At 44.5% G+C, this 12,961-nt stretch overlaps 1 protein-coding gene across 1 annotated transcript in view; it reads left to right on the forward strand.

Annotated features, from left to right (window-relative positions):
* The window catches only part of LOC137082510 (tetratricopeptide repeat protein 24), a 46,811-nt gene extending 34,136 nt beyond the window's left edge, over positions 1-12,675 (forward strand). Inside the window, exon 14 of the mRNA XM_067447731.1 lies at positions 12,500-12,675. Within this exon, the coding sequence (XP_067303832.1) occupies positions 12,500-12,611 (112 nt within the window). The 3' untranslated portion in view covers positions 12,612-12,675. The remainder of the gene's footprint in view (positions 1-12,499) is intronic.
* The last annotated feature ends 286 nt before the right edge of the window (positions 12,676-12,961 follow it).

The following is a 12,961-nucleotide window of genomic DNA, read 5'->3' on the forward strand; positions in this document are numbered from 1 at the left end:
CTCATTTCATTTTTGAGTTATAGTCTTTTTAGTAAAATAGGCTCCGCCCTGAGCGTCCATTTTGAATCCCCTTATCTTCCGTGAATCGAAATTTCAACTTTTTGTCAATGAATATTGATATTGAGACTACAGACAACATTTCTGCACAGGTTTGGTTCCAATTGGTCAAAAAACCAGGGACTAGTTCGCAAAAGTAGGATTTTGACAAAATTCAAAATGGCGGAAAATTTTTAATGACGGAAATGAAATCGGAGATATACGTTTTTTTCGTCATGGTCTCAGCTTTCCAATGATATAAGACACTTGACCCTTAGGAGCAACGGTTTAGGAGTTATGAGCCCTTTCGCGCTTTTGGTTGCTATAGCGCCACCTATGGGCCAATCTGGCTCATAATTTGATAACCTCTCCTCGATTTTTGTACTACCTATTGGCCAAGTTTCAAGTCTCTAGCCCTTACAGTTTGGTCTGCACGATGCGTTTTTCGGCTGAATAATAATAATAATAATAATAATAATTAAAGCTTTTTAACAGTTATAGCGCCACCTATACTCCGATCTTTGTAAAACGTTGCATGCTTCATCAGCATGGTATGCCACACATACCCAACAATTTTCGTGAAGTTTTGAGTTTTCCCTTAGGATTTATAGGCTTTTGAGTATATTTTGCCACGCTTCTTTTCTAATTGGCCCTGATATAGCCATCCAAATGCAAAAGTTCAACTTTTTTTCAATGAATATTTATCTAGAGAGTGTATAGAATTGTCCTAGACTGGTTTTGTTCCGGTCGGGCAAAAAACCAGGGACTAGTTCGCAAAAGTAGGTTTTTAACATAATTGCAAATATTTAATTAACGATTTGATTGACAGCAATGGTTCTAGAGGCAAAGTTGTTCAGCATGAGGAGATCTATCAAATGATATGCATATTTTGCCGATGTATGCTACACCACGTGATTACAGAGCCATAAAACTCGTTAGCGCCAACTAGTGGCTGATTTCTTTCAAAATTCTTACAGACCTCTAAGACCATGAGTCAAACATGCCCACCGAGTTTCGTTCCGATCCGCCTCCGATAACCTTGTCTAATAGGTGCTCAAACTTCATTGGCCGATGGCGGCCATGTTTTTTGAGATACGCCAATATCCTCAGGGAAATACATGCTACCTTGGGCCAAGACACTGCATACCAATTTTCAGATAAATCGGAGTAGCAGTCGCATGGTTATAGCTATTTGCAGGTTTTTCTCACATTATAGCGCCACCAAGTGGCCAATCGTCGCGATTTTTTTATCGTGACCTCAAATTGAGCCTATACACATGTGTACCAAGTTTGGTGAAGATATCTCATTTAATTATTGAGTTATAGTCTTTTTAGTAAAATAGGCTCCGCCCTGAGCGTCCATTTTGAATCCCCTTATCTTCCGTGAATCGAAATTTCAACTTTTTTTCAATGAATATTGATATTCAGACTACAGAAAACATTTTGGCACTGGTTTGGTTCTGATCGGTCAAAAAACCAGGGACTAGTTCGCAAAAGTAGTTTTTCGACAAAATTCAAAATGGCGGAAAATTTTTCCAGACGGAAATAAAATCGGAGATATACGTTTTGTTCGCCATGGTCTCAGCTTTCCAATGATATAAGGCACTTGAGTATGGACTAAACGGTTTAGGAGTTATGAGCCATTTTGCGCTTTTGATTGCTGTAGCGCCCCCTATTGGCCAATCGGGGTCATAATTTGATAAGCTCTCCTCGATTTTTGGGCTACCATGTGGCAAAGTGTCAAGTCTCTAGCCCTTACGGTTTGGTCTGCACGATGCGTTTTAGGGGAGAATAATAATAATAATAAAAACCCTAACAATTACAATAGTGTTTCAGCACTTCGTGCTTGAACCCCTAATAAAAATCAATACAATTACAATAGGGTTTCAGCACTTCGTGCTTGAACCCCTAATTAAAGCTGCAAGCAGCATTTAGCGGGGTTCAAGCCTTTAAGGCCTTTTAAGCACATAGGCATTAAAGACATTACGTTTTATTTAGCAAGATTTTAAACACTAAAATAATAGATGGAAAAGTCCATTTACAGCCAATATGGGCAATTTACCATAGGAAATGCATGGTTTTTAAAGCTTTTTAACACTTATAGCGCCACCTATACTCCGATCTTTGTAAAACGTTGCATGCTTCATTAGCATGGTATGCCACACATACCCAACAATTTTCGTGAAGTTTTGAGTTTTCCCTTAGGATTTATAGGCTTTTGAGTATATTTTGCCACGCCTCTTTTCTAATTGGCCCTGTTATAGCCTTTCAAATGCAAAAGTTCAACTTTTTTTCAATGAATATTTATCTAGAGAGTCTATAGAATTGTACTAGACTGGTTTTGTTCCGGTCGGGCAAAAAACCAGGGACTAGTTTGCAAAAGTAGGTTTTTAACATAATTGCAAATATTTAATTAACGATTTGATTGACAGCACTGGTTCAAGAGGCAAAGTTGTTCAGCATGAGGAGATCTATCAAATGATATGCATATTTTGCCGATGTGTGCAACACCACGTGATTACAGAGCCATAAAACTCGTTAGCGCCAACTAGTGGCCGATTTCTTTCAAAATTCTTACAGACCTCTAGGACCATGAGTCAAACATGCCCACAGAGTTTCGTTCCGATCGGCCTCCGATAACCTTGTCTAATAGGTGCTCAAACTTCATTGGCCAATGGCGGCCATGTTTTTTGAGATACGCCAATATCCTCAGAGACATACATGCTACCTTGGGCCAAGACACTGCATACCAATTTTCAGGTAAATCGGAGTAGCAGTCGCATGGTTATAGCTATTTGCAGGTTTTTTTCACATTATTGCGCCACCAAGTGGCCAATCGTCGCGATTTTTTTATCGTGACCTCAAATTGAGCCCATACACATGTGTACCAAGTTTGGTGGAGATATCTCATTTCATTATTGAGTTATAGTCTTTTTAGTAAAATAGGCTCCGCCCTGAGCGTCCATTTTGAATCCCCTTATCTTCCGTGAATCGAAATTTCAACTTTTTTTCAATGAATATTGATTTTCAGACTACAGAAAACATTTTGGCACTGGTTTGGTTCCGATTGGTCAAAAAACCAGGGACTAGTTCGCAAAAGTAGTTTTTCGACAAAATTCAAAATGGCGGAAAATTTTTCCAGACGGAAATAAAATCGGAGATATACGTTTTGTTCGCCATGGTCTCAGCTTTCCAATGATATAAGACACTTGAGTGTGGACTAAACGGTTTAGGAGTTATGAGCCATTTTGCACTTTTGATTGCTGTAGCGCCCCCTATTGGCCAATCGGGGTCATAATTTGATAAGCTCTCCTCGATTTTTGGGCTACCATGTGGCAAAGTGTCAAGTCTCTAGCCCTTACGGTTTGGTCTGCACGATGCGTTTTAGGGGAGAATAATAATAATAATAAAAACCCTAACAATTACAATAGTGTTTCAGCACTTCGTGCTTGAACCCCTAATAATAATAATTTGTTACATTTATAGAGCGCTTTTCTAGGCACTCGAATGATCATGTTCAAAGCAGGTCACACACACACTGGACAATTCCTTTCTTCATTTATATACACACATCAATCAGGCATTACATTATGACCTAATATTGTGTTAGTCCTTCTTTTACTGACCCATCGAGGCATGGACTCCACTAGAAGGTGTGCTGTGGTATACTGGCATCAAGATGCTAGCAGCAGATCCTTTAAGTCCTGTAAGTGAACTTGTTTGTTCAGCTCATCCCAACGGTTGCTTGATTGGATTGAGATCTGGGGAATCTGGAGGCCGAGTCGACGCCTCAAACTGGTTGTTGTGCTCCTCAAACCATTCCTGAAGCATTTGTGCTTTGTGTCAGGAGCATTATCCTGCTGGAAGAGCCACAGCCACCAGAATACCGTTTCCATCAAAGGCTGAACATGGTCTCAGCAATGCTTAGGTAGGTGGAGCGTGTCAAAGTAACATCCACATGGATGGAGGACCCAAGGTTTCCCAGCAGAACATTGGCCAAAGCACAGGGGCGGATCTACCGGGGTGGCATGGGGTGCAACTGCCACCCTAAGGAAAACCATTGCCACCCCGTCTGCCACCCCAGCAGTGTATCCCAAATTCCCAATGCATTAAATATTAATAGTTTCCTCTACCGATTTACATCAGCGGCGCTTCAATGTGATGAGATAATAGCAAGAAAACAAGTCTTTCTATTGTTCAAACTAATTACTCAAGAACTGCTTAGTGATCCGCAACGCAACCCACCTCTACCGCCGGTTTCACACAGTCCGTTTGCGGTGCGTATTTATTTTTCTCGTAACGTTACCCACAGGGATGTAGTGGGGGACATTCTAAAACGCTTAACGTGGCTTAATGCACTAAGACAGTGTTAAAAACACACCAAACTCAGGAAACATCATATTAATGAAGTATACTATGATTTGTGATTGGTTGGAGGCAATCGTATGATCTAAAAAGGGGAGTGTTCAAATGAGGGAGATGAGAAGAATTTAGTCATTATAATGGTTTTCTATGGGAGAAAAAATCTTAACATGTAATAAAACACGTTGCGTTCATATTCTGGGCTCATCTGTTTTTTTGTGCATAGTATACTTCATTAATATGATATTTCCTGAGTTTGGTGTGTTTTTAACACTGTCTTAGTGCATTAAGCCACGTTAAGCGTTTTTCACGTCAAGCGTTTCAGAATGTCCCTGTAGTGGAGGCTAAACGCACGTAAGCGCCGTTTACGCACCTCCCAAAATTCAGAAATAGCGTTTACCCACCTCTAAATAGCCTACAGTTCCTAAGCCATTTTACATTAAGCTTGTGTCGTTTTAGTTTCATATTGTTCATTTTCATTGGTTGTCTTTCATATCGTGCTGCAACTGTCAGTGAGAGTAGTGGGAAGTTCGGATCATTTTACTGACTCGGATCTTTGAGTCTCGTTCAGCAAAATGAGCCAATCTTTTCTCTTCACGTCTCTATGGGACTGACAGGAAGAACAAAAGACTCGGATCTCACCTGTCGATTCAGAATCAGAACAATCAGAACCCATATGTTGCGTAATGCGCACGTGCAGTCAAAACAAAGTGAACGAATCACTCTCTGAGACAACTCGGTAGTCCTGAGTCATATTAAAGATTCGTTCAAAATGAACAAATCACTCTCTGAGACAACTCAGTAGTCCTGAGTCATAATAAAGATTCATTCAAAATGAACGAATCATTCATGAACGACACGCAACCAAGATTCAAAAATGGATATCCAGAAATTTTCAAAATGACAATTATCCATTTGTAGTACATTTAATCAGCTTGTGACACTTTTCAATCACTTTTCAAGTGGACAAAGAGGCACTCTGGACATTGTTGTGATATTAATTAATCACAGGCAGCTGGTTTAATGCAGAGAGCATGTCGAAACCCTGTAAAAAAGCTGTAATGATGCAGTGTATTTTGTGTTCAAATAGAACATTTTTGGTTTTATTGTTTTTATAGTTTAGCAAAATCGTCTGTTAATGTCGGCAGCCATTAGGCTACACTTGTGGAAACTACAGTCCAGCTTATATTGTCTTTCTTCTGTTGATTACAGAAACTGGGTTTTTTTTAAATTAAAATATGTGGCACCAAATTCATCCTTCTGTCGTTAATCTGCACCTGCCTCATTAGCAATTGGCAAAAACTGAAATCCACAACTATTTTGATAATCGATTAGTCGCTAAAGCCCTGCATTTATGCCCGAGCCCGACGGGCCCCGACTTTTTTACGCCCCTAGGGCCGGGCTTCGGGCCAATTTTCACTTCATGCCTAAAACGCGGGCCGGGCTTCGGGCCTTTTTTAGGCTTCTCCTTCGTTTTATATTTATTTTATCAATTAAAAGGAACAATGAGTTCTGCGCTGGTGGAAACAACACGAGACCATAATAGCTAACGCGACTGTCAAGATGGCTCGCACAGTGTTCAGAGCATAGGTTCAGAGTCCGCGCCAGCAGCAGCAGCGCGCGTTTCTTCAGCGCGGAGACACACTGCAAGCGTGGTGTGAGCGTGGCGTTTCTGTTGCGTGTCATCCGCGGGGCGTCTGGTGCTATTAATGTACAGGGAAGCCCTATACTTCATGTTAAATATACATATATTGCCGATTGATACAGCAAAGACAACTTCGGCAGTAGCCGGCCCATGCCATATCCATGGTTTTGACGGCAAAAGAATAATTCGTTCTGTATTGACTGGTTTAATATTTCAAAATCGATAATTAGGCTATGTTGTTTTTTATTATTACAATTAGGTCTATCTGCATTTATGTTAACCTACAGACTTTCAAACATGAAAATGTCATTATGTGTCACAATGTGTTATGGGCTATATGTTGTAGTCAGATAGATATGATGGTGCTGCAACACGCTTCGCCGCAAATGACTAATGCAAGCCAACACAAATGGCCGTAAATGAAACTTAAAATAAGTCTAAGATAGTCAAAAACACCATCATCTTCAATAAAAATGAATGAGATCATTATCTTACCAGTGCGTCGCGCTCTCTTATGTGGTATTTGAATCTGAAATAAGCTGCTGAATAAAATGCATCTTAATCTTTTGCTTCCGTTGCTGTAAACTCCGTTAAATGAGCATATACCCCGGGAATTGAAGATGGGATTTATATTCATTTGCGTAGGTGTAAGGTAGGCTATAAGACAACCTGCATGTGCTTTTTTATTTTATTTGTTTAGCTCCGTTTGCGAGAGCCGCGAGCAGAATCAGCCTGCCTCAGCTCGTCAGAAATGCCTTTTAGGCTACTGGTGGTAATAGTTGGCGAAATTAACTAACATTGTGATGCTTGAAGTGTTTTATGGATTTTATTATAGGCAAGACAAGCTAAGAGTTGATTTGAGAGACTAAATTAATTAAATATGCGGTTAACTCACTGTCGGCCGCTGGCCGCTTTTGGTCGTCACTTAAAAAAATTAAAACTTTAATTTAACAAACAAAAAAATGCTCTAAACATTTTTCTAAATTAACGTAATAAAGAAACGAAACGAAAAATAACTACTTTGACATTAAAAACAAAACAGAACTATTTTAATGGCTGCAACAATGTAAAAAAAAAAAAAAAAAAACGGGCTCTAGTCGGACTCGGGCCGAGAATTTTGATAAGCTGTCGGACACGGGCCGGGCTAGGGCCTCAGCGTCTCGGGCCAGGGCCGGGCTAGGGCCTCAGCGTCTCGGGCCAGGGCCGGGCTAGGGCCTCAGCGTCTCGGGCCAGGGCCGGGCTAGGGCCTCAGCGTCTCGGGCCAGGGCCGGGCTAGGGCCTCAGCGTCTCGGGCCAGGGCCGGGCTAGGGCCTCAGCGTCTCGGGCCAGGGCCGGGCTAGGGCCTCAGCGTCTCGGGCCAGGGCCGGGCTAGGGCCTCAGCGTCTCGGGCCAGGGCCGGGCTAGGGCCTCAGCGTCTCGGGCCAGGGCCGGGCTAGGGCCTCAGCGTCTCGGGCCAGGGCCGGGCTAGGGCCTCAGCGTCTCGGGCCAGGGCCGGGCTAGGGCCTCAGCGTCTCGGGCCAGGGCCGTGCTAGGGCCTCAGCGTCTCGGGCCAGGGCCGGGCTAGGGCCTCAGCGTCTCGGGCCAGGGCCTCAGCGTCTCGGGCCAGGGCCGGGCTAGGGCCTCAGCGTCTCGGGCCAGGGCCGGGCTAGGGCCTCAGCGTCTCGGGCCAGGGCCGGGCTAGGGCCTCAGCGTCTCGGGCCAGGGCCGGGCTAGGGCCTCAGCGTCTCGGGCCAGGGCCGGGCTAGGGCCTCAGCGTCTCGGGCCAGGGCCGGGCTAGGGCCTCAGCGTCTCGGGCCAGGGCCGGGCTAGGGCCTCAGCGTCTCGGGCCAGGGCCGTGCTAGGGCCTCAGCGTCTCGGGCCAGGGCCGGGCTAGGGCCTCAGCGTCTCGGGCCAGGGCCGGGCTAGGGCCTCAGCGTCTCGGGCCAGGGCCGGGCTAGGGCCTCAGCGTCTCGGGCCAGGGCCGGGCTAGGGCCTCAGCGTCTCGGGCCAGGGCCGGGCTAGGGCCTCAGCGTCTCGGGCCAGGGCCGGGCTAGGGCCTAGATTTGAGGCCCGTGCAGGGCTCTATTAGTCGGCTTAAGTAATTTTTTAAGACAACAGTCAAATTTTGTTTAGTCAAAACAGTTGATTCCAGCTTGTTTAATGTGAATATGTTCTAGTGTGTTCTCTCATATGTGCTCATATTAGCCACCTCGTATTAGTACGAATTGCCGTGATATCGGGCTGCATACACCGGTCGGCAGTGGCCTACCGTGACCACGATGCAGTCACCCAGAATTTATAGTTTACCCACCTCTTTTTTTACCACTACACCTCTGGTTACCCATGTTAACGGAGAACAGCTTTAATACTGCAACCCTATGCGGTCCGGCAGTGCCTTCAGGAGCGGTGCGTCAGCACTGATTATTGAAGTGAAAATCTTATTTCACCACAGATGCATATAATTTAGTCTTAAATCAGCCATAGACGTAAAGGATGCAGCAAATATTACTAGCGAAAGTAAAGGGTTAACAATAGCATTACTCTGAAACAAGTGCAGTTATAGCCTACATAAGATACCATATTTTCTGCTTAACTTTAATTAAACTCCAGTTCAAATGAAAAGTGCATTTTTTCACTGAGCACATTCTCTGCAGTCCGAGCGATGCACTGAAGCTCACTCTCGCTCATCTCTGAGGTAAATCATCAACACCATCACCACTTAGCCTACGGTACATGCCTTACTTTTATTGAACTAAATTCATTACAATCGGCAAAAACGAATACGCAGGTTATGAACAAGAGCGCTCCCGAGTCCATGTTTCATTCTCACACTGTTGTTCGTGTGAATCGCAGCACAGTTCGGCACACACACACACAAAATACAGGCAGGAACGCGCGTCTCTTAAAGGGGCCACACTATATTCCAGCTCTTAAAAGGGCCGCGCTATATTCCAGCTCTTAAAGGGGCCGCACTATATTCCAGCTCTTAAAGGGGCCGCGCTATATTCCAGCTCTTAAAGAGGCCGCGCTATATTCCAGCTCTTAAAGGGGCCGCACTATATTCCAGCTCTTAAAGGGGCCGCACTATATTCCAGCTCTTAAAGGGGCCGCACTATATTCCAGCTCTTAAAGGGGCCACACTATATTCCAGCTCTTAAAAGGGCCGCGCTATATTCCAGCTCTTAAAGGGGCCGCACTATATTCCAGCTCTTAAAGGGGCCGCGCTATATTCCAGCTCTTAAAGAGGCCGCGCTATATTCCAGCTCTTAAAGGGGCCGCACTATATTCCAGCTCTTAAAGGGGCCGCGCTATATTCCAGCTCTTAAAGGGGCCGCACTATATTCCAGCTCTTAAAGGGGCCGCACTATATTCCAGCTCTTAAAGGGGCCGCGCTATATTCCAGCTCTTAAAGGGGCCGCACTATATTCCAGCTCTTAAAGGGGCCGCACTATATTCCAGCTCTTAAAGGGGCCGCACTATATTCCAGCTCTTAAAGGGGCTGCACTATATTCCAGCTCTTAAAGGGGCCGCACTATATTCCAGCTCTTAAAGGGGCCGAACTATATTCCAGCTCTTAAAGGGGCCGAACTATATTCTAGCTCTTAAAGGGGATGCACTATATTCCAGCTCTTAAAGGGGCCGCACTATATTCCAGCTCTTAAAGGGGCCGCACTATATTCCAGCTCTTAAAGGGGCCGCACTATATTCCAGCTCTTAAAGGGGCCGCACTATATTCCAGCTCTTAAAGGGGCCGCACTATATTCCAGCTCTTAAAGGGGCCGCACTATATTCCAGCTCTTAAAGGGGCCGCACTATATTCCAGCTCTTAAAGGGGCCGCACTATATTCCAGCTCTTAAAGGGGCCGCACTATATTCCAGCTCTTAAAGGGGCCGCGCTATATTCCAGCTCTTAAAGGGGTCGCGCTATATTCCAGCTCTTAAAGGGGCCGCACTATATTCCAGCTCTTAAAGGGGCCGCGCTATATTCCAGCTCTTAAAGGGGCCGCGCTATATTCCAGCTCTTAAAGGGGCCGCACTATATTCCAGCTCTTAAAGGGGCCGCACTATATTCCAGCTCTTAAAGGGGACGCACTATATTCCAGCTCTTAAAGGGGCCGCACTATATTCCAGCTCTTAAAGGGGCCGCACTATATTCCAGCTCTTAAAGGGGCCGCACTATATTCCAGCTCTTAAAGGGGCCGAACTATATTCCAGCTCTTAAAGGGGATGCACTATATTCCAGCTCTTAAAGGGGCCGCACTATATTCCAGCTCTTAAAGGGGCCGCACTATATTCCAGCTCTTAAAGGGGCCGCACTATATTCCAGCTCTTAAAGGGGCCGCACTATATTCCAGCTCTTAAAGGGGCCGCACTATATTCCAGCTCTTAAAGGGGACGCACTATATTCCAGCTCTTAAAGGGGACGCACTATATTCCAGCTCTTAAAGGGGCCGCACTATATTCCAGCTCTTAAAGGGGCCGCACTATATTCCAGCTCTTAAAGGGGCCGCACTATATTCCAGCTCTTAAAGGGGCCGCACTATATTCCAGCTCTTAAAGGGGTCGCACTATATTCCAGCTCTTAAAGGGGCCGCACTATATTCCAGCTCTTAAAGGGGCCGCACTATATTCCAGCTCTTAAAGGGGCCGCACTATATTCCAGCTCTTAAAGGGGTCGCACTATATTCCAGCTCTTAAAGGGGCCGCACTATATTCCAGCTCTTAAAGGGGCCGCACTATATTCCTGCTCTTAAAGGGGCCGCACTATATTCCAGCTCTTAAAGGGGCCGCACTATATTCCAGCTCTTAAAGGGGCCGCACTATATTCCAGCTCTTAAAGGGGTCGCACTATATTCCAGCTCTTAAAGGGGCCGCACTATATTCCTACTCCTGGTGAATATGGACCTCCTCCTCCAGGTATGGTGTGGAGCTGGTGCGCTCTCAGGTCCGCATCACAGCTTTCACATTACCAATTTTTCATACGAACTGTGCCCTGTTCTGAATTAAACTGCCAGTGTAAAAACTCCTTTTATTTATATTCTTAAAATGAGAGAAATCACGGCTTAATCTGAATTTTTAAGCTTAGGCTTAAGAGACATCAACAAGTTATTTGAAAAACATGACCTTTGCAACATGTCTAGTCTTCATGCTCTGAGTATGGGTTTACTATAAACGTACATTTGCATAAAGCATGCATATTTGTCCATACCCATGTTGATTAGAGTATTAAAAACTTGAAACATATTCATTTAAGGTACATTTAAGAACTGATAAAAATGTGTGATTAAATTAATTTTAATATTTTAATCAATTGACAGCCCTACTAATAACACACTATGAACAGCCATCAGCAGGGGCACTAATACGATCACTTATTTACTGCTACGTGCAACAACAACAAAAAACTGAGGAAGACAAGTCGGCCTACTAGCCAGTTTGTGATTGGTCCCTGGATTTCCGGAATCAAATCGCAGCAGAATGGCTAGCAGAAAACATAAGGAGAAAGGTGGATGGGAAAAAGTTCAAGAAAAGAGGGCCACAGTGTAGTTAGTACATAGTCCACCATAGTACAGTGTCTTGCGCACGGCTGGGGCGAATGGCGGGATGATGGGCCTATTTAGGAGAAAGTCCAGGGCTGTTTTTTAGCCCCAGTCCGTCCCTGCTTGGAGGTGGAGAAACAAAGTACTTTATGACCTGCAGCATTTCTTATAAAAGATTTAAAAATGAAAGAAATTAAAAACTAGATTTTTTTTCTATTGTAAGTTTTAATGTAAAATGTTTTTGATTTTAACATTGGTCTATGTTTAAATGTTTTGCCACTTGCATGAGCAACATATAAATATAAAGTATATTTAATATAAGTATATTATACTTGAATCCACAAGATTTAGTGTTGCCACCCCTCATAGATCTCATGCCACCCCATGAATAATTTCTAGATCCGCCCCTGCGCATCACACTGCCTCCGCCGGCTCGCCTTCTTCCCATAGTGCATCCTGGGGCCATGTGTTCCCCAGGTAAGCCACACACACACACACACCCGAGAACCATCAGAACCAGCATTAACTTCTGGAGCAGTTTGAGCTCCAGTAGCTCGTCTGTTTGATCGGACCCCACGGGCCAGCCTTCGCTCCCCACGGTCATCAATGAGCCTTGGCCGCCCATGACCCTGTGGCCGGTTCTCCACTGGTCCTTCCTTGGAGCACTTTTGATAGATACTGACCACTGCAGACCGGGAACAGCCCACAAGAGCTGCAGTTTTGGAGATGCTCTGACCTAGTCGTCTAGCCGTCACAATCTGGCCAAACTCGCTCAAATCCCATTTTTTCACTTCACTGGTCATAATGTTATGCCTGATCTGTGTATATTCATGATTACACAGTACATTGTGCCCTATTTTACAGAACTAAGTGCATAAACCTAGTACTGATCATTTTTGTAGTGAGAGCTGATAATGTCATTATGTAAATGTTTCAGCGCACACCCATTGGTCAGGAGCAGTGTGACTCCGCCCCTTATGCAGAACGAACACGCTCAGGCCATGCCCCTGACGAGGAGACTGAAGTCCAGATTCTGCACAGTCATGTGACACTGAAACACACGTGCACAGGAGGAAATGTCCATGGGAAAGAAAGAGGGTTTATATTTGGACCGTCTGACTGCACAGCCGAGGAATTTGGGTTTGGCGTGAAAACGCGACACGGAACGAGAGGAGCATAAGGAACATATGAGGAACATATGAGGAGCATAAGGAACATATGAGGAACATATGAGGAGCATAAGGAACATATGAGGAACATATGAGGAGCATAAGGAACATATGAGGAGCATAAGGAACATATGAGGAACATATGAGGAGCATAAGGAACATATGAGGAACATATGAGGAACATATGAGGAGCATAAGGAACATATGAGGAACATATGAGGAACATATGA

This window comes from Pseudorasbora parva, chromosome 7 (assembly GCF_024679245.1).
Source record: "Pseudorasbora parva isolate DD20220531a chromosome 7, ASM2467924v1, whole genome shotgun sequence".
Classification (NCBI taxonomy): domain Eukaryota; kingdom Metazoa; phylum Chordata; class Actinopteri; order Cypriniformes; family Gobionidae; genus Pseudorasbora; species Pseudorasbora parva.